The sequence below is a fragment of the Heterocephalus glaber genome, unplaced genomic scaffold, assembly GCF_053883595.1.
Source record: "Heterocephalus glaber isolate CG9 unplaced genomic scaffold, H.glaber_assembly_v1.0 deba00000347, whole genome shotgun sequence".
Lineage (NCBI taxonomy): Eukaryota > Metazoa > Chordata > Mammalia > Rodentia > Bathyergidae > Heterocephalus > Heterocephalus glaber.
Genome location: NW_028258143.1, coordinates 6,707,587 through 6,730,471, shown reverse-complemented (window position 1 = coordinate 6,730,471; position 22,885 = coordinate 6,707,587). Strand labels below are relative to the sequence as shown.

Genomic DNA, 22,885 nt, shown 5'->3' with positions numbered 1-22,885 from the left:
TATAAATAAAAAAGATTCTGAAAATCTTGAATATTATAAATCTGAGCATATATTTGAATTATAATTAATGACATCCTACCTTCAGAAAAATGTTTGAGTACTTATGCTAAGTAGGATTTTTTTTTTTTAAAGTGATGTAAACCACCTTAAATGAGTTCAGGTCAGTTTTTGTCTCAAAATCATTTTAGGGTATACTTAAAGCATTTCCTTTTAAATGCAGGAACTCTTGAATCTCAGGAATTTATAAAAGGGATTATGCATACATATAATCTACACAATCACCCTCCCTTCAACCACCTACACAACTGACAGTTTTAAACCACTATGTTATTTCTCTCAAGAGATTTGCCAGAATAAAGTACCTAGCAGGGACTCTGGGAAAACGCCACGCAACTCTATAATGCAAATGAAACATTGGCAGGTTATTCCCATACCCTGTCAGAAGATCAAGTGCCTTGAAAACACAACCCTCAGACACACCACCTGGAATTTTTTCTTTATTTTTCAGCCTTCAAATCATTTCTCTTATCTCATGGCTACTAAATAAATTATTTCTCATTAAACAGGTTTACCACAGTGATCTTCATCTGAGTTGTCGCCGCAGTCATCAACGCCATTGCACGGTTTCTCAGACTGCAGGCAAATTCTATTATTTCTGCATCTATGTGGTCTTGTGGGTGGGCAAAGAAATTTGACTGAAAAACAAAGAGGAAAACCAAAGAAGCTCCTTCGGATTCACTGACTGGTTAAGAATATTCTTTGTTTGTCTTTCTTTTAAAATCCATCATCTAGCTTTCCTAAGTATAGCTTATTGTGACTTTTATTTTATTGTAATGTGTATTAGAAAATTTTTAATAGAAGCGTTTGCTATTTACATTAATTGAAGAAGAAATTTTGAAGTAAGGAAGCAATCTAAATTCCATGGTCTCTCTTTCCAGGGCCTTATTTACCTAACTTCACTCAGTTATCATAATAATTTATTACATTAATTATGATTATACATTAATATATGATTATATAATTACAATTTATATAACATGGCAAGGCACCCGGTTATCACAAGGAGCAATTTCAGTATAGTATAGACATTGTATAGACATTGAGCAAGTATGTATTACAGCTCCCAAATTCAATGTACAGCATTCACTGGCAAAACGAAAGTATCATAACAATATTGTAGTTGGAATTCTTTGTGCTTGTGTAAGCAAACGTTTAGATGTATATGATAAACATATATTGCACACAGAAAGTAACCTTGGTTATTTGTTTTTAATATGTAAGATTCATATATGCAAGAGAGAGAGAGAGAAACAGAGAGAGACAGAGACAAAGAGAGATCAATGAAAATGAAGGAATTTAATTCTTTTTATCACTATCTAGTCTGAAGACTTCTGCTCCTATTCAGGAACTATCACCAATTATTCTTCATCTTTATGTGTGGAATTCTGCAGGGCTCTGTCCTTGGTGACTGTTTTCACCCTCAAATGCTTTATTCACTTAGCCTCATTCATGCTCTCCAATTTGCATGCTGCTATATCCTGAGGATTTGCAATTTGCTATCTAGTTCTGCCATTTGAAAATTGATTATGCAACCTATCCTGAGGAATTTCAAACTCAAAAAGCTCACACTTTGATTCTTTATTTTTCTTTCTCTGCGCCCCTTCTCCACAAACATAAGTGTGCCTTATTCACATAATATAATTAGCGGAATACAGTACATTCCTGACATTGACCTTCAATTCTAAGTAGTCACCATATCTTTTTGATACTGTCCTGAAACTTGTCTTCTGTTCAACATCACTACCAGTTACAATCACAACTGTGCAGCTGTTCAGTGCAGACAGATATAATAAATGTCCTCAGTTTCATTTCCATCATTAAATGCTCAAAAAGCCACAGGAAAAATAAAGCTAACATATTCATCTTATCCTCTCTTCTATAGTCATCCATCATCAATATGTGATTTAAGACACTTTGTAAGGCCTAATAATGTGTCATTATCTTGTCCACACCATGCCTATAAATTAATCCCTGGTCCTTTTTAATATTCTAGCAGTACACAGTAAGACAGCTCCTTAGATTCCCTCTCTATGCTCCTTGCCTGAAGTCCTTGTCTCAACTGAATTTTGGTCCTTTGTCCAGGTATATTCCCTTCCACTTAAGTCTTCTAGTAATGTCTCTTAACTTCATTTTTTAAATATTGTTTTTCTTTTTATTTTATGACAAAATAAAACTATTTTTATAACCAAATAATAACAATAACTAAGAGAATAATAATAGTTATTACACTGTGTATCATTATCTTCAAGGTAGCACAAGACATAATCCAAAAAAATTCTTACAAACAACAAACATAATAACACAAACTCTTTTCAATGAACTAAGACAAACTATTAGTATAAATGAAACAAATTAACATTTATATTGAAATATTTTAAAACAATATTTGAACTTCAGATTTATCTCTCCTCTATCTTGCTTTTCATTTGTATACATGTATACATATAGATAGATAGATGATAGATAGATAGATAGATAGATAGACAGATATACAGAAAGAGAGGGGGGGGGAGAAATTCTTAATTTCTTAAACTCATGGTTTTGAAGTCATCTTAATTTCCTACCACAGTTTCTAGAAATTTCACACCACATTTTTCAAATTGGTTTTAAAAGTAAATATCATGATTTTTAGATCCAAACAATTAATCATACATTTATGCCGTTGTAAATTCCTCACCAACCTCATAAACATCGTTCCCTCCTTAATTCAATCACAGTAATTTCATAATTTTTCCCTATCCTTTCAAATTCATTCCAGCTTCCTTAGTGGTTTGAACAGTCATATGAACAAACCAACCAGTAACAGGGCTCTAATCTGAGATACTAGCATAGTGTACTGTTAACTCTTTTCCCCCTTTTTAGTCAATATTTGTAAAATTGAACTATATATATCCTCTGCTTAGGTGAGCACGACTCTGATTTGGAACTGCCCTCCCTTGGTCTCCATACTGAGATTAGTTTCTGAACTCTCATAGATACCAAAATCTGTAAACGCTCAAGTCCCTTATGTAAAATAATAATTACATATAGCCTACCTGTGACTTTAAATCATTTCTAAATTATTTACTATACTTGATAGAATTTAAGGACTATCAAATATTTGTTGCACCCTATCATTTAGGAAATAAGTAAGAGATAAAAGTCTATTCAGTGGAGACAATTAAAAGAAATTATTCTTTTTTGGTACCAGAGATTCAACTCAGGACCTTGGGCTTGTGAGGCAGGCGGTGGCACCACTGAGCTAAACCCCCAGACCAAAAAGAAATTTTTTTGATAAGTGGTTGAATTGGACAGTGTAGATTGGAATATGAAGGACTCTCTTTTCAAATGCTTTCACACTAAATCTAAAATTCTCTTCCAAGACTACAAATTTATAGGTACAGTATCTCTCTCCACTGTCTCCTCCTTGACTTATCTATTTCTTTTATTTAATTTTATGATTGCTTGAAATACAATTTATAGACATTATCATTATTTGTCTAACCAGAATAAGATATCCTTGGAAAAAAGAGGCATGTGATATTCAATGTGTGTCCCTAATTACTTGCCATATTGCTATGGTTTACATCTACATGGCTCCCCAAACCCTTATGTACTCATGGGCAGGGATTATGCAGGCAGTATAGCCTATTTGCTGTTAGGAGACAGGTTCGGATTGAGTCACTGGGGCATGACCTAGAAGGTCATAGCTCCCTCCTGTGTTCTGCCCCTCATTGTCTGCTTCCAGGCTGCAATTATAGGATCAGCTTTTCCTCTCCTATGCCTTTCTGCCATCACTTCTTTCTTCTCTTAGGGACAGATAATATGAACTGAAATTATAAGCCCAAATAAATCTCTTTTCTTTAAGTTGTAGATGTTGGGTACTATATCCAACAATGAGAAAGTGGGTGTGGCACAGCATAACTTGACTCAGTGTTGATTCTGGTGATCAAGACAAGTATACAAATTTCAGATAATCATCTCTTAGAAGATTCTCCATCTGTGCTATGTAGGATGTCCCTGAGGACAACTTCCTTGTAGTAGAAGTGGTTCTAAAGCGATCTTGGAATCCTATAGAATTCATCAGTTTCTAGACATTTCCTGTTCCATTTGCTGGTTTTGTAGTCAAATAAAAAATAGAATGGTAAAATATAGAAATAATTGGTTCTGGGTTGATTCTGGCAGATGAGCTTCATATTTTGAATACATTATGATTTAGAAACAATATAATCTCTGGTGATTCTCTAGATTCTATTTTTAACATTAGGCAAACAAAACTTAGTCACATTACTCATCAGTTGAACAACAAAAAAAGTTTTCTCTTTTTCATCTTCAATCCCTTAAAAAGTAAAGCTACCTCAAAGTTTGAATTTTTTTTCATCATACCAAATAGGACAAAGAAATTTAAGTACATATATCCATGCCATATTTTCTTTAATTCACCTGGTATACTATTTAGTTAAATCTGAAGTAGCAGAATCTTCCTTTAAATAAAAGGTGAAACTACTTTTCTTTTTGAAATTAGATTGCAAGACTGAGATGAGTGACTAAAAATATAAATCCTTCACTTTAATATTCTCAAATTACACCTTTTATTTTTTATTGTATAAATAAATATCTAACAAGGGTCAGACAGCAGCAAGTTGAATTTGGAGAAATAATTTTTGTTAATATTATCAGGTTTAATGTTGAATAATTTCTACTATGACTACAATTGTGATTATCTATGTGCATAAATACATATACACATATATATAAATAAATCTATCTAAAAATTTTATCTGTGCAACTTCAGTAATGGCGAGTCTTGGTATTATGTGATTACGTGGTCTTATTTTTCCCTTTTACTTATCTGTTAAATTTTTTTAGCCTAAAACAACAATTTTTTTGTAAAGCCAAAATTCTTATTTTTACCTCAGTTTAAAAAGTCAACTAGTCTAAATTATTCCAGACAGAATATAATCTATCTTTGAATTGTGCTGAGATGTGAAGTTTAGATTTAGGAGTGCTCTCTATAAAGTCATGAACTTTGATCAGGGTGATATCTTTATTACTTGGATAAAAGCTTTGTCTATGGTCATACTTCAGCTATGTGACCCTAGGGCAGCAGGGTTTATGGTTCACCTCATCCCTTCATTGACTGAGTCCAGTGCCCTACATCCAGAGAAGACACTACAATTGAAAGCCACGTGGAATACTATACCACACATATCTGGAGATTCATCTGAGTTGTCTCCACAGTCATCTTGTCCATCACAGACCCAGAAGTAGAGTTTGCACAAGGAATTATTGCAAAGGAACTCATCAGCTCTACATATATTTCCTCCTTCATTGTAAAATGAAAAAACAGACAAAGTGCATTAGTTGTACAGACAGCGGGACACATATCCTTCTAATTATGTATTGCTTCCTTATATTTCTTTCCTGCATCATATTTGGAACACATAATTTCCAAAGTATTTTTTTAAACAGGTGTTCATGGTTTACAGTTCTAAACATTCTTCTATTACTATCCTGCATATCATATTCTGTTTAGAAACACTGAAATATGGAAGAGAGCTAAATTTAAATTATCTCTAATGTTATATAATATTGATGTTACTGAGTAGGAAAAATTCCATTTTAAAATAAAAAAATTTTGAGGTAAAATTTATGTTACTCTAGATAGAAAAAGAACCCAGAATTATTAGGTAACTCACCTCTATCTGCAATACTGATACATTGGCTCAATAAAAATTAAGATAACTGGTAAAGTGTAATTTCATAAAAACAACAGGAATTTGGCTTTATTAAGCACTATTCTGTTTTTTATGAAAATGCTCAATAATTCTTTTTGTACTTTAAAATTTTACATTTTTTCTTTTTACATCTATAAACAAAAAGCATTAGGAATAATAAAAATATTATAAATTTGCCAAGTGTATTTACTAAATGTATTGGACTAAAGGAACCTCAAAATTTGGAGTTTATATCAGGAGAGACAGCAATATATAATAGAAACTTCAATAAGACATTAGAACCTGTGGATCCTTATTGTACTTTGGACAAACTTATTAATTTGTCTAGAACTCAGACAAATGTCACCAAAAGAAGCAGGATTAGTGTAATTATAAAGTGATATTTGCAAAGAGTACCTGGGAAGTAACACAAAGATAGAGATTTAGAATTAAAATAAATAAGATATCGTCACTATACTATGTAACCTCATATGTGTGATAAGAAATACGAATAATTCGGTTAGTTAGATTTGACTGACTGAAGATATAAACATTTAGAAATGGGTATATTCATTAGAAATGGGATTGAAGGAAGAAAGTGATCAAACCTGCAAACGCAGAAAAAGCTGTCATCTTACGGATGGAATTTGGAGAAAATAATTGTACCTCAGATTGTAAACACCACATAACTATCCTTGTTCTGAATTTTAATTTATCACACAAATGTGTAATTAAGTTCTAGTGGCAAAATTTTTGAGGTGGATGTTGCCTTAATTGAAAATCAAAGTCCATAGACTATAAAGTAGGGTCGTATTTTTTCTGGATAAAGATTATAATGAATAAAGCATGCTATATTTTATGATGGATTAAATTCAAACAGAATTTGTGAACTCTCGCCATGCCCCTGATTATTTTAGAAAATTCCATTTGTAGCACATATCAGTTGTGTTAAAAGGAAAAAATGAATTCCCTAAGGTATTACATTAGATAACATAATTGTCCCCATAGAGTTTTGGACATTCCACTGTTTTTAAGAAGAGAAATATAAAATAAATCATAACTGTAAAGGAAGGCAAATGTTTTACGATAACCTACTAATGACTTCATGCTGTACTATAATTTGCATTTCAAAAAAATACATCATAGTGCTATTGTGACATCCTGTGTCTAACTTAAAATGCTTTATTTGGAAATAGCATGAAGCACACAGCAAAAAAAAAAGATATAATATAAAGAGACTGACTAACTAATTCTAACTTCCTAGTCACATTCTTAATCCACTCAACATGAAGTTATTAGAAAAATTGAAAAGTAGATATCAATTAACAACCACATGACTAAATGATAATTGAGCCTTTGGCAGCCTCAAGAATATCAACACAGTAAATAAGTATTCAGAGTTCTCTTAATTTGTGTTGAGATAACCTTTAATGTACTGTGATATTTTATAATTAACGTACACAATTTACTCTAAAGCTTATGACTACTAAAAGGAATAATTCCAAATCTTTTCCTTCAAGATTCCCATAAACAGTAGGATAAAGTATGGAAGGCCAAGCTAGAACTAACACTGGGGTTCATCAAGGTCATGTTTCCTCTTTAAAAATGTGAATGCGCCTTTAATTCCACAGTCCTTGGAGTTTCAGTCCCTTATATCAAAGAAGTAAAACTGATTTATAGGGAAAATATGTCATGTCTATCCTGCAAGTTTTAGGCTCATGTCTCCAGACTCCAAATGAGTAGATGTGAGATTTAAAAGAAGCGATATTTATTCCGGCATTTCATTTCCCCAAAACCTTGAAAGACTCTTATCCAGTATACAATCCATTCGCTAAGAGTAAATTAAACACTGAAAATAAAAACTTTGTCATGACTGAAGGTATATATGAACAGGAACAAATATTTTAACAAAGATATTTTATTGGAAAATAATTATGTAGTACCAAATAAAGAAACCGAAGGAAAGTTAGGAGCATGAGTGTAGAAAGGAGTGCTTTGACACATTTTAAGAGATAGAATTAAAGGTATGAGTTTTCTTTTTTTAATCAGTAAAATTAAACGTTTAGCAGAAATCTTTCAGATTTTAAAGTACTTCACATTTTCCAGTTTTGCCAAGATATAATATCTTTAAAAAGTAAAAAAATGGAAACAAAGTCTATGTAAATAGGGAAGGGTGGAAGGGGTGAAAGGCACACAGGTAATAGGGAAAAAATAAGAACATAGATACATCATGTACAGGTACAAGCACTCAATGGTAAATGTAAACGTACTGTATACCTAAATGTACCAATAAAAGAATTTAAGTTTAAAAAAAAGTAATGGAATAAAAACATGGGGAAGTAAAAATGGAATCATTCACTTTTGCCCCTTCTTATCAGGATGAGTTGGGTATATGCAACCAACAACACTTCAATAAGGATCGTAATGATCACCTACACTTAAATGAAATGCACCTTGAAACAGTTTATATGTGTTTGAGACTAGCTAGGTGGTATTACAGAAGCTTGGGAAAGAAACAATGGGAAAATGAGCCAGATGCGTTGCCTTGACTGAAGTTGCAGGTGGAGCTCATCAGTTGAAGTTCATCCTAATGTCTTTTGATCTAGAACAACAAGCTACATAAATTGAGTTTGAGCATTTAATCAAAGTTAGAAACGATCATTATGGATGTTTAACCTTTTATCATTCTATTTAATGCACTACAGATTTTTGAAGGAAATTAAAGTTTCTTCTAATAATAATAATACCTGATCAAGTTTGGAATGTTATCTAATAGTAACCACCTATTTTAATATTTAGGAAGTTGAAGATATCTCCTCGGGAGGCTACACATTTGTTGAAGTAAATATTGAGATATATTTAAGCTCTAAGATCCCTGAGTGCATTTCAAATGTTTTGCATCCTGAGGCAGTTTCTACTGTCATTGCTGTTGATCATGTTTCAAATATTCTGAAATGTCAAGTCTATTAAGAGATTTTGATAAGCAAATAGCAAGATGTTTTATACTTAAATAATATATTTAACAATATAAAATAGGATTTGTGTAATTAGTGATCACTTTAAATATCAGTACAAATCTTTTTGTTTTCATTAATACACATTAACTGAAATTAGTAACAACTGCTGCTTTTTAGTGAAGTGATTTACAACTATAAAGTTGTTATTTGTCATAAAATACGTAGCTAGAAAACAATATATGACAAAGTTGACTATTGTTTTTGATACTGACAAAAAATGTAGTTCACTTTCTCAACAATATGAAAAGATGGAAATATGGGGCACAAACTATTACCTACTTATCATACAGCATGTGGATTTATACAATCTAATACACCATATGTTCTTACTGTTTTCCAGAGGAAAGCAAGCAATGGAGAAGAGAAGCATAAATAGAATACAAAAGCATATTTCTGCAATAATATGTCCTCTATATTCTTCCCACATCCTCATTCCTGACCCAACATCAAGTCTGAAGATAGACTCATGCTCAGCACTTACCAAGCTCTTGCATTTGACTTCTGTTTGGTGTGTAAACAACTAAATGTGTCATCATATAATCAACTTTATATTGTCTGAAAATGATCTGGCATTTGCTTATTTGGAACATGTTGTGATGGAGGTAGAAAGAGTAGAGGTAGAAAGAATCATTTAATGATCTCATCCTCTACCTCTAGCACACACTGTTCTGCACAGCACCTTAACTTGCAATTTTTCAATTATGGGCCCACACAAAACAATACCTTACCTCTGTCACAGATCTCTTCATCACTTCCATCCACACAGTCATGAATTCCATCACATAGCCATCTAACTGGAATACAGTGGGCTTTATTTTTGCATCGAAACTGATCTTCCTTACATTCAGTCACACAGTCCATCTGTTCAAACAAAAAACAGGGATCACAGTTTTCACTTATGATGATGATATAATCCCAGGGGAAATAAAAATACAGGCTATAGTACTGGAGATCCACAATTGAGTAAGATTTCTTTCATTTTGACTTAATAAATATAACCACTATGAATGACAATGGGGTTTTGTATAGAGATAGCATGAAAATTCAGGTCTTTGTTGAAATGATTGTATTTAGACTATATGTCTACTATTTTAGACAAGGTCAAGTTTCTATTTATTTTTTATTATATTTGTTTTCCCAATCCTTCTGTATAAAACTCAAAGATTGTAATCAAATGATAGACTTTACCTCATCTGAACCATCAGCACAATCATATTCTCCATTACATTTCAAAGATGCTGAAATACATCCTCCGCTGATACATATATATTCACTTGATGAGCAACTAGGAGAAGCTGAATAAAATTATGAAGTGGACATTCAGATATAGTAAAATAAATGACAGATTTGAGATATAAAACATAAGCATTTGAAAATGTAAATACATAGAGAGGAATAAATATAGTTTATATTATTTAAACTATATTCAAGAGCTGGAATTAAAGATTCATTTAAAATATGCATTATTACATCATTGTATTCTATTAAATATACTTTAAGGATAAAACATCCTGTGCAGTAAGAATTTAACTCAGATTAAAGGAAGTGGGAGACCTCAATATCTTCTATCACTTTCATTTTGAAGGGTTAAATGAGTTTTGCACAATTTTTATATTATTTTAAAAGATTAGTCTAAAATCATTTTCAAAACTATAAAAATATTAAGTACTCTTTGGAAATATGAATTTATATCGTAAAGCAAAAAGTGAAAATCTTGGCATACTTTCATAGCTCCAATGATAGCTATTTGACTTGGCTGATATAAATTTGATACTGAATAAGCTTTAAGAAATTTACTATTTTGAGATATTAAACATGAATATATGTATAGTTAGCATAGCCTATATAATTTTCAGTATTGCTTTATGATACAGAAGTTAAAAATAACAGGTGGATACAAATTATTAATACTGCACCGTCCACTTAATTAACATAAATATTATGATGTCCACTTTATTGGTTTGGGCTTTCTAGGCTTGCATTAAAACCTTGGGGTTTCTGATCATACATTACACCACTACATGGGCAAATGTCCTCGCTAATTACTGTGGTATAATTGTTTAGTTCAGGAACGCTAAAACCTCTTTCCCTGAGTTTTAATTACTTTTCATTAGCAGTGTTTGTCCCGGGAATCTGTAGTAATAAAAAAGTTAAGAATATGTCTGGATTCAATATGAAAAAGATGTGATCATTGAGCAATATAGGCCATGCACTAAGTACTGAGCGAGGAATGTGTGCCTTGGATATCTGCTACTCTGATCTGATCTCTTAAGGCAATATTGTCAATGTTATATATTGGTTATATTATGATTTTCTCACTATTTTAGAAGATAATATAATAAAATTAAGTAAAAATCAAATGCTTTAATTAGCAAAATTATAGAGCCATATTTAATTAGCATAAATGCACAAATTAAATTTCTTTTTACTCTGGTTTTGCTTCCTAATTTAATTTTGAATTTGTTCCAGGGTATAAATACAAATGATATACTTCTACTTCTAATATGTTAGCACATCAAACACTATATTTGTTTCATAATCTCAAACATAACTGAAAACTTTTATTATTGTTACACTTTCAAAAAATTTCCTTTTTCTATTTGGAAAAATAATTCCAAATGGTATGATAAGATATAAGAAATTCAAAATTTGCCTGAATAAACCTTGAATCCCATATATGTATAATGATCTCACTTGCCAAAACACTTTCAAAACACAGAGGGCACACCAATTAATTTACCTATGTATATTACAGGTCATTTCTTAAAACCATGAAAAATCAAAATTTGGGTGTATAAATGTTGGATTTCATATGTAAGTAATGATGTCATCTGCCAAAATGCTTTCAAAACATATAAAGGGCACCTCAATTAATTTATCTATAAATATTTCAGATTATTGCTTTAAAACAATAAGTAAGTGGATGTTTCTGCCACTGTGTTCTGCATATCTTTGTCTAAATTTAAATTCTATCAAGTTAGAATACCAAGTAAATTAAATACCCCCTCAGTCATTTTACCTGGCTCACAATTTCTCTCATCTTCCCCATATTTACAGTCTTCGTGGCCATCACATTTCCATTTTGCTGATATACACTGACCGTTGGAACACTGAAACTGATCTTTGGAACAACTTATTGCACAATTTCTCTGTCAAATACAATAGAGACATAATTAAAATTAAAGTGCTTTAGGAAAATTTTTACAGCACTAAAAGACAACTAGAAAACCAATGCATAGAAAACTAGAAGTAGAAACCGCATCTAGCAAAGTGGCTCAGATGGTCCTATTTTCAGCCTGCTACTATATAATAGAATTATAACTAATTTCCTATTTTCATTTGTCTCTGTAGGTCTTCATGAAACAGAGTAGAAGAAGAGTAAATAACTCTTCACTATGCCAATTAAATTGCTATGAGTGGACCATTCTTTAACAGAAAGCTATGAGGTGATGAAATTTTCATCATTATAGGTGATAATGAAAATTTTGGAGAAATCAAAGGTTTAAAAATCATTGCTAAGCAATTCTATCCAGTTCACTGGGACTTGGGCTGGAAGCAAGCATCCCAAGGCAAATCTGTTTTACTCTGCCAAGACTTCAAGGAGAGTTCCATTCTCTTCACTATTCCTCTTCACAGCTCCTTTTATAGTTTAGTTGGTATTGGTAAATCACCACTTCTCTCCTGACATTTGCTCCTAAAGAACTGTGAAACCTGCTGTCACAACTGTCATTTATACTAATCTGCATGCAGAGATAGATTATCTACAAGTCAAACAATGTAGCAAATTTGCCTTTGTAGATTATTTAATTTTTTAATTCAAGTAAATAAAAGAGATTCACTAGAAATCCAAAATATCCAGGTCTGAACCCTGGTTAAAATGGCATGCTCTAGTGAATATTTTCTATTCTAAAGCAAAGTCAATTTTTGCCAAACTGGACTTGCTCGCTCCGCCCACAAAAGTTGCAACACTAACAGACTGTGAAACTCCCAGGAAGGGAAGTGCTCCGAATTGTTACTTGCTCTACCTTCTTAGTTGCTCTACCTTCTCAGTTTCATCTCCATATAAACAAGGAAAGTTTACTTTGTAAATTTTTGTAATTTTATTTTTCCCAGTGACAGATTAATTAGATATCCTGCTATATAATTGATTTTATTCTTCTTTCTCTTCCCAAATATTGAAGGGACCTGCTAGGGAATTTCTTAGATAATAATAAATTTTATTACTTATACTTGAGAATCTTGTAGACAAGTATGAAAGACCAACATCTATATCACAATTGCAATAAGATGTTTATTCCAAAAATTAATAAATATGGAACTTCTACTAAAGGCTTACAGAGGAAGTTTTACCAGAAATGGGACTGCTTAAGATGTAGTATTTTATGTTTAAGAATAATTTAAAATAGGTGTTACATATTTGAAGGCTAGGCGAAGTAATGGTGAATGTTGTGAATTACACTAGACAAGTAGGCCATGCATTGATCAAAAGAAAGGAATTCCATATCCTTTCTTCACCACTGTGCTTGCCAAGCATAGGTAGTTTCTGAGACATGGCAAGAAAACTAACTAAAAACTACTGAATGAAGTACCACATAGAGAAAGCAGGAGTCTAAAGTAATTTTTAAAATTTTTGGTTTAAATTTATTTTAAGTAATGCATGAAAACTGCCAATCATGTTTACTCACAAATATACATACACTATGTAATGTCCACATCAAGGTAAATACTTATCTCCTCAAGCATGTGTCATTTCTTTGAAAAGTTTCAAATAATTTCTTCCAGCATTTTTAATTTTATAGCTCATTATTGTTATAGTCACCCTACTACAATATAGTGCACCAAACTTATTCTAGTTAGTGATAATGATGATCCACCTTTCCCTCCATCTCCTGATTGCTGACACCCCACCCCACCCCCCGCCAGACCACCACTGTACTCTCAACTTCCATAAGACCAAATGTTTAGATTCCATATATGAATTTGATCACACAATATTTGTGTTTCTGTGACTGGAACATTTCTCTCGACATAAATGATGACAATTTTCACTATTCACTAAACTAAAATAAAAATGGATCTAAGATCTAAATATCAATGCTTGTATTGTTCTACATCTTAGTAAAATGCTTTCATCTTTTCCTCCATTCAGTATTATATTGGCTATTGGTTTAGTATAAATGGTCTATATTGCATTGAGGTATGTTTTTTCTATCTCTCCTGTTTTCAGTTTTATCATGAAAAAAATGTTACATTTTATGAAACACCTTTTTGGCATCTAATTTCATATAATTTTTGTTCTTCATGACGTTCATATAGTGTATCATATTTACTGATTTACAAATATTGAACATCCTTGCACCACTGGGATGAATCCCAGTTAACTGTGTGGATTAATCTTTGTGATTTACTTTTAAATTCAGTTTGCTAATGTCCTGTTGAGGATTTTTGTGTCTAGTTACAATAAGGCTGTTGGCTTGCATTTTAAAAAATTTGTTCTTTTCTGTTTGGGATATGTATTTATGTTCTATTGTCAAGGATCATATCTGGCTACAAATAGAATATGTAATACCATGCCATGATTATCATAACTGCTCAGTAAACATATGTAGAACTAATGAATGGTTTCTCAAACTTGTTTTAGTGCCATACCTCAATAATCAACTGTGATACTTTTGACAAATACTCAGGAGGTGGCACTTTAGATGCATTTACTATCATCGAAAGATTTCAATCTGTAATAAATTCCAATATGGCATTGGATGTGTGTGGGGAATATTTAAGTATTATTTTAGAGATTTTTTTTTAAACCACAAAGGAAAGTAGAAAGAAGGGTATAATGAACTTCATATAATTCCAAATACATGCATCAACTATCATCAATTTAAATTAGCAATTTTTTCTCCTTCCATATTTGTTCATAGTCTGGAACACTATGACAACTGCACCAGAAAATGTGCAGCTTCGTTTTTAGAAAAATAAGATGAATTAACATCTCAAACTGGTACTTTGAATTTAATACTATAGGGCTTTTATTTAATTTTTTTAATCTCTGTATTTCATTTTTTTTCCTTAAACCTTTGAATGCTAGTGACTTTAACATAATTAAGCATATGAGTAACCCTACATGAGTTTCAAATTAGCAAAATATACTTATTAACAATGAGTTTATAAATACCATTTGAGATTTTTTTGCATTTTGTACTTACAAAATGTTATGGTAGATCCAGAAGTCAAATATAGTTGACAGTCACTGTAAAAAATTATCATCTGCATAGGCCACAGAAAAACACATTTGATGTGCAATTAGGTTGATCTAAGTTTTTAATTTTCTGTCTTGACTGCATATTAATAAGCTAATTATAACATCAGTTCATTCATACAAAAGTTATCTTTGCGATTCTCCCAAATTTTTCCTAATGTGTACATTTCTTTTATGAAATTCTACTTTCTAGCCATTTGTTAGGTCCTCCTTTTTGTTTATTTGTTTCATTGTTCCTTTCCTTTGGTCATTGAAACCAGTCATTCTAGACTTCAGGAAAATAAAATGACTTCCTACAATGTTATACACTTTATTTTATATGAACTTCCTGTAATGTCCTGTAAGTGTCTGTAAATGCAGAAAAAGACCACATTTCAGAGAATTCATTTAATTTTTTGTGGGCATTATCATGAAATTACCTGGGTATATGGAAGTACATTCATCTATCAAAGAATTATATTCACTAATTTATGGCAGGAGAGAAATGCTCCTAGTAAAAAATATCTACATTGAAGTAAATAAGATTTTGAAAAAGATTCAAGTTAAAGTAAGTTTTTGACTTTATATATGTGCCTTGCACAACTAACAATAAATTGCAAAACAAAATCATAAGTCTTAAGCAATAAATTCCCATCTCCTGATGTTTCACAAATTACATAGGCTGGTGGAATATAATTAAAACAAAACAAAAAAAAAGAATTACATGGTATGGATGAGTTTACATGAAATATGTTTTCTTGATATGGAAAGGCTTATTTTATTTATTGAGTGACTAGGTGCTAAATAAATACATGGTTTGGCAATGTAAAAATATATAGCTCTTTTTTAGGTTAAAAAGTTTGCTTTGACTTTTCTTTGTGAATAGTCCATGAGTAGACATCATAGTTTTCATTTCTTCTCTTAAGAGAATTTGCATCCTTGATGTTTTGCAGCTGAAAAGTTACACACATTTGTTTCCAGATTCTAGGTTCCTGAATGTGATTAGGGTGACTTTTCCTAAAGAGTGAGAGGGTGCAGATTTGTCAGATCCTAATAAGAATGCCTAAGGACTGGGAAAGAACTAGGTCTTGAGGGTATGTAAAGAGTAGAGACAATCAGTTTCTCCCAGAGAGACAGGAAGTCAGTGTTTGCCTAGGAGAGTTAGACATGAAACACAGAAATCTCCAGAGTTGTGAGGAGGTTGCTCCATGGTTTATGCTCTGTGTTTAGTGACTTCTGGGAGGGGTGAGTACATGTTTACCAATCAGAGCAATGATTTCAAAGGAGTAAATGTACAGTAGAAGGAGGCAGTGTATCCACTAAAGACTGAAAACTTGCTTCCCTTTGGAATGTGTTGTAAAAGCCCCTTTTCCCCCCCTGATATCTAAGTGAACAGAAAAAAAAAAATCCTTAAAAGTGATTACTACTGAAATTCTTCCTGATATTGAAAAAAGAGTGCTTGGGGTCATTTCAGATTTAATTGAGAAAAAATACGAGCATATTTGTTTTTTATTTCTAAAGCATCCTTTAGTAATTATCTGAAATATAAGCTCATAAATGTTAGCACAATTCACATTTACTGAATTATTCAGGGAAATTGTAAACTTTTGCACCTAAAAGCTATGTGTACATAGGCCTTATTATAAATGTACTGTGATTCATCACCTCAGGAAAGCTCAACCTGTGGTTTCATGAAAATTGATGACCAGAACTAAAGTCTGTAAGAGTATATTGAAGAAAGAGACTGGGGAGAAGAAACTGTTTAAAATGCATAAAAATATTAGTCTTGACTATAAATACTGCAGAAAATTTATGAACAAATTCACAGATGGCAAGGGCATCAGCTACAGGGAACAGGGTTTCCAAACATCCTATTCCCAACCCAGCTATTCACCACTTGAGATAAAACAGACTATAAAATTAACTGTCAATAGTAGCACAAGAGTTATTCCCTATGCTGGATGCTGGAATGTGTGCAGTACAGCTCATGGATTAATACTTATCTCAGGGGATCAGCAGGAAAGTGCATTTTGGACCTGTTCTTGGTCACACTTATTGGGCTGAATAATGATAATTATAAAAGAGGTCTATGGAATTGTTGTCTTTTTTTTGTTTGTTTGAATTTGCAGAGGTGCCTACCTCATCAGAGCCATCTGCGCAGTCAAAATCTCCATCACACCAAAACCTTGAAGAAACACAGTCACCATTGGCACAGAGAAAGTCTTTCAATGTACAAGTCTGTGGCTCTGGGAACAGAAAAGTAGCACAAGATTATTCCATTATATATAACTGTATTCAAACATTTATATGGCATATAATATAAGAAAGCATTAAAGAAAAAAAGAACAGGTTAGCCAAGCAGAATCAATAAATTGTTAAGGAAGGAAGTCTCGTGAAACATCTATGGTACGTAATATAGTGATTTTTTTCCAATTTGTTGTAAAATCATAAATATAAAGTAACATTATAGAAACAAATTGAAAAACAAGGGAAGAGATATCCTTCTATTTAACAAAAATACAACAGCAAAGTAAAATGAAAGGCAGAAACATTCACATGTTGTTATACTGCAACAATAATCCCTTCCAGTTAGAATTCTAAATTGTTTAATATATATACACATAAGGCCTTTTGTGACTCTCTGTACTTACGGGTCTGCTTATTAAATGGAAAGTGAGTCTAGCCTTTGGTTTTTGACTTTTTGTTATGCCTAGTAATTTTTAAGTTGTTCAGTTTTGTCACAAAAAATCCAGAGTTCATGGTACAAGAATGGTACTTGGGTTTGGCCATGACTAGGTGTATAAGGTTAAACAAGTTTAGAAGAGCTCTTTTCTTTGAAAACTGCCTATTGGTTTACATCATGGTTTGCTTTTGTCTTTAATCATTTAACTGGCACTTTAGCTAATTTGCTACTTATTGATTTCATTGTTCTTTCGATATACCATGGAGAATATAAGCCAAATATTATCATTTACTACTTGGCTTAACACCTATGTGAAATATTCTTCCTCTGGACAATGAGGTAGGACTTCAGAAATTTGTTTCTGAAAGCAATTAGTCTGACCTCTGAACACCAACTCTTGTTTAGATTCCTATCCGGCATGATGAAAGATGACCTCTTCTTGTTTTCTGTGTTCATTAACTGTGTTTACACTTGTGTCACACACAGGGATATTCTTATTCAAGAGAAGGAGGAATAGGTATCAAGGATACATTTCAGAAATACATAAATGAAGCCTAATCTTCTGCATATATAACAAGAACAATGCAGCCAGCATTTGAATATTGTTTTACATAATCTACTCAGTTTCTAGGTAGAGAGTATCATCTTGCTTACTATTAAAGGGAACCTATATTGTTATATAAAAAAAACCAAAACCTTGAGAACATTTGGAGAGCAGTGGAAATTGCAGTATACATATAAGACAGCATTTGGCTCTGTTTGGGAATCTACTTTGTTTTAAAATATAACCTTTATTAGGAATAAAACAAGACGCCATCCAGTAGAATAGGAAAAATCTACTAAACATCAGGTGACATCCTCATATTTCTCATTTGTTTAAGTAATATCACATTAAAAATTCCTCTTTCAATCTATATACTGCATTTATATATATGATTTATCTTTAAAATAACCATATTAACACTAATAATAATAATAACAATGAATAGCTACCACTCTTTATTGTTAGGCACTAGTTATAGTTTTGTTAAGTACTTGAAGTAATTCACCAACAGATCCTTCTGACACCATCAACATGTGCTACTGTTGCACCATTTCTAGACGGATAAACTGAGATTCAAAAAGGATAAGAAATTTTCTCCAAATCATTCAGCATATGGAAGAACTAATACTAAACTTAAACTAAAACAACTTGACACCAGGGCCTGTACATCTCAGCACATTATTGTCACCCAAACAATTGAGGAAGTAATAAATGTCTGCATAGTACACAGATTAACATTAAAAGCCAGAAAAATCAATTTACTTTTCTAAGTACATGCATAATAAAGTCTATTTTCTTATTAATAATGTGGAAGCCAGACATGGTGATGCATGCCTGTAATTCCAGCACTTTGGAAGCTGAGGCACAAGGATTGCTGTGAGTTCATGGCCAGCCTGGACTACAGATGGAGTTCAGGCAAGCTTTAAATATATAGTGAGACATTGTCTCAAAAAATACAAACCAAACCAAACAAAATGAGAAAACTCTTTTTCTTATCAGTCCATACTGGATTGATTCCACTATTCTTGTCTTTGTACATATATGCATTTCTATACTTGAGGAAAATAAATTGTACCAAAATATGTGCAATTTGGTTAACAATGGAAAATAACAACTAAAAAGGTCTCTTTAAATGAATACATATAAAGAGTACATGTAAAATATACCATACTTAAAAGCTTTAAAACAGCGGAAGAAACATTTAATTTTATCAATTGGAGGGCTATCTGATTATTAATTCTTCACCTATTGTTCTAAATTGCTTTTAATTTATTTAAAAGCAAGTTTTAAAATTCTAAGGGAACACGAGAAATCAATCCAGCAGCTGTTAGACAATGCAAAGAAGAATAACATAAGACTGATTGGAGTCAATGAAGAAAGAGGAGAGAGTGCAGATGACATAAAAAAACTGTTCACAGAAGTGTTGGCAGAAAACTTCCAAACCAGGGGAAAAGAACTTGACATACAGATAAGTGAGGCATATAGGACTCCAGCTAGCCTTGATCAAAAAAAAATCTACACATAGGCATATAATAGTTAGGATTCCAGAAACCCAACAGAAGAACAAAATTCTACATGCAGTGAGAGAAAAGAAACAAATCACATACAAAGGAAAGCCCATCAGAATCACAGCAGACTTCTCATGCAAACCCTCAAGGCAAGAAGAGCTTGGAGTGATGTATTCCAAGCCCTAAAGGAAAACAGCCTCCAACCTAGATTGATGGACCCTGCAAAATTATCTTTCAAAATTGATGGAGAAATAAGATACTTTCATGATAAAGAGCAGCTCAGGAACTTCATGAATACCAAACCGGCACTCCAAAAAATTTTAGACAATATCCTAGGAAAAGACAATGAGGATCACAACCCCAGGAAGCCCAGCAGAATGAATCCATTGGGCATGACAAATTGAACTCAAAGGGGAAGAAGCCAACAAAAAGAAAAAGTCATGACAAGGCTTTTAAAACTTTTAACTTCATCTCCCTAATGAGTGTATAATTCAATCTTGTTATTGTACTGATTAGTATTTTTCTGATTCTAGAGTTGCACACCTTTCCTTGAGCTATACGGGCTATTTATCATCTTCTTATGTCCACTTTTTAATTGAGTTGTCTATTAATGAGCTGTAAGAGTTCTTTATATATTCTGGTCATAGGTTATATGCAATGTAAATATTGTCTGTTTAAGGACTACTTTTCATTTAATGATGTCATTTAAAGTTCTAAATTTTGATGGAATCTCATTTATCAATTTCTTCCTTTTATACATCATGTTTTTTGTATCCTAGGTAGTTCTTGCCTACCCTAAATGGATAAACATTTTCCCTTATAATTTCTTCTTAAAGTTTTACACTTTTAGGCTTTCATATTTAGGTTCACAGATCCCTTCAAGTTATTTTTATGTATGGAAATAAAGTTTTGAGGTTAATTTTTTATATATGGATACCAGGTGTTCCAGTGTCATTTACTGAAAACACTACCTTTTCCTCAGCTCTTGAATTGAGTTATATTCCATAAAATGTTAATGTTAAATAATCTTTCAAAACTCAGTGGACCATATGTGTATGGTTCTATTTCTAGATTCTCTGTTTTATTCAAATGACCTATATGTCTTTCCTTACACCAACACTGCCTTGATTACTGTAGCTTTAGAAGTCTTAAAATTAGTTACTAAACGTCTTGCAACACTGTGTTTTTTTCTCTTTTTACTTTTCTAGGTCCTTTGTACTCCTACATAACTTTTAAATTTCAATATCCAATTCTTCATTTATAGCAAGTATACATAAACCTGAATTTTTATATATACCTTGTGTTTTCTAATCCTGCTAAATTCAAATACAAGTTCTAGGGGCTCCTAGAGATTTCTTAGTATTTTCTCTGTAGATGATCATTTCATCTACATATAAAGATTTTGCTTCTACCTTGGCAATCCTATGCTAATTGTGTCATTTTATTGCCAGACTATTTTGGTTTGGGCCTAGGTTTCAAAGTTTAATGGACAGATGAAGAGCAAGCATATCTGCCCTAGTTCCCCACCTTAAGGAGAAAGCATTGTAACTTCTCCATTCATATAAGGCGTTCTCACTGGAAGTATGGAGTACATGTCTTTAATCTGTTGAGAAGTTTCTGTTCTACTTCTAGGCTCCTGATAGCTTTTACCATGAACAGCTGTGGAATTTAATCCAATACTTTTTCTCCAACTAGTGACAGGATCATATGGCTTTTTCTTTTCCTCTGTTAAAATGATGACTTTTGGGGGTGGATCTTCCAATGCTGAACCAATACTGCCATCCCTATAATAAAACCACTTTCTACATCCTGCCAGATCTGACTTCTAATAAGTTTGTTTTGTTAAACAAATTTCTATCTATGTTCATACTTTTTTCTTCTATTATCTTTATCCAGTTTTAGGATTAGCACAATGTTGAGTTCCTAAAATGAGGGGAGAAGTGTTCCTTTTTTTCTCTTCTTTAAATGTTTGATGTAATTTATCAGTTAAAATGTATATGAGCCTGTTATTGTCATATAGGTAGTTTTTCAAGCTAGGAATATACTTTCTTTAATAAGTGTTATTCAAATTTTATATTTCCTCCAGAGTTAGTTTCATTAATTTGTCTTCCAAGGTACTTCTTAGAAGTTGTCAAATTTATTTCAAAAGAGATTTTTGAAATATGTTTTCTAATATCTTTTTAAATTCTGTAAAATCTGTAGTAATGTCTCCTAGGTCTTGATATTTTAATTTTAAATATGTATAATTGATATTGTGTAATAGGAAGTAAAGGTCTAAAGAGCAGGGGAAGTGGGAGGAGTAGGGGAAAGGAAAGAAGGGAAAAGAAAAAATATGTGAAAAGGAAAAAACTGGAAACAAAATCTTTGCAAATAGGGATGGGTGGAGGGGGTGAAGGGAGGGCAGGGGAAGGGGAAAAAAAAATAAGAACCAAGATACTCATGCAATGGTACAAGATCTCAATGATTTATGTAAATGTATTTTATACATAAAATGTACCAGTAAACTTAATGGGGGAAAAAATAAAATTAAAAAATATAAAAGCAAGTGTGTCAGTTATGTGTCCATCAGCAATGGCTTCATAGACTTCGATATATTTTGTTACATGAAGGGTAAGAACTTGCAAGGAGAGTAAAAAGATACATAGCAAATTGTTGGAGACATTTTTAGGATAGTTCCATAGAGAAATGTTTGTCTACAGAGATTATGTTATAACATTACTAAATATTGTTTCAAACTGGGGTGAAGAGACAATGCCATTTGTTGGGAAAAGAACTTCCAGTGCAAATACAAATTCTTTGTTTCCATCATACTTTTAAAATACCAGCAAATCTTATTCTGAAAAACAAGAATGAATTACTACTTATATACATACACAAATGCCATCAAGTAATGAAGTAACTAGTCTAATACTAACCCTCAGTTACATACCTCAAGATTCTTTTCCCACTAGATAGCTTAAGAAAAAATGTTCTCTTGGGTATTTTAGATAGGCAAGAAGAATCCAACATTTTTTTTCTTATCTTTTAAAAAATAAAATAAATGACTAACTTCCCGACTTTGGGATGATAGCGAATTTCTTTTAAAAAGAACAACAACAAAAGATGGTTGTATCTGAAAGATAATCAATCTGGAAAAACA

At 32.1% G+C, this 22,885-nt stretch overlaps 1 protein-coding gene across 11 annotated transcripts in view; it reads right to left on the bottom strand.

The window, feature by feature from the left end:
- Lrp1b (LDL receptor related protein 1B) overlaps positions 1-22,885 on the bottom strand; it is a 1,848,437-nt gene that overhangs the window by 128,050 nt on the left and 1,697,502 nt on the right. For all 11 annotated transcript variants that reach the window (XR_015445151.1, XM_087195526.1, XM_087195530.1 and 8 more), the window contains 6 exons: positions 17,151-17,257; positions 11,793-11,922; positions 9,962-10,068; positions 9,502-9,634; positions 5,243-5,365; positions 573-695 (listed from right to left, as the gene is read on the bottom strand). Coding sequence is in view for 10 of the 11 variants with exons in the window: in XM_087195526.1 (XP_087051652.1) it covers positions 573-695; positions 5,243-5,365; positions 9,502-9,634; positions 9,962-10,068; positions 11,793-11,922; positions 17,151-17,257 (723 nt within the window). In the remaining variant the exon portion in view is untranslated. The remainder of the gene's footprint in view (positions 1-572; positions 696-5,242; positions 5,366-9,501; positions 9,635-9,961; positions 10,069-11,792; positions 11,923-17,150; positions 17,258-22,885) is intronic.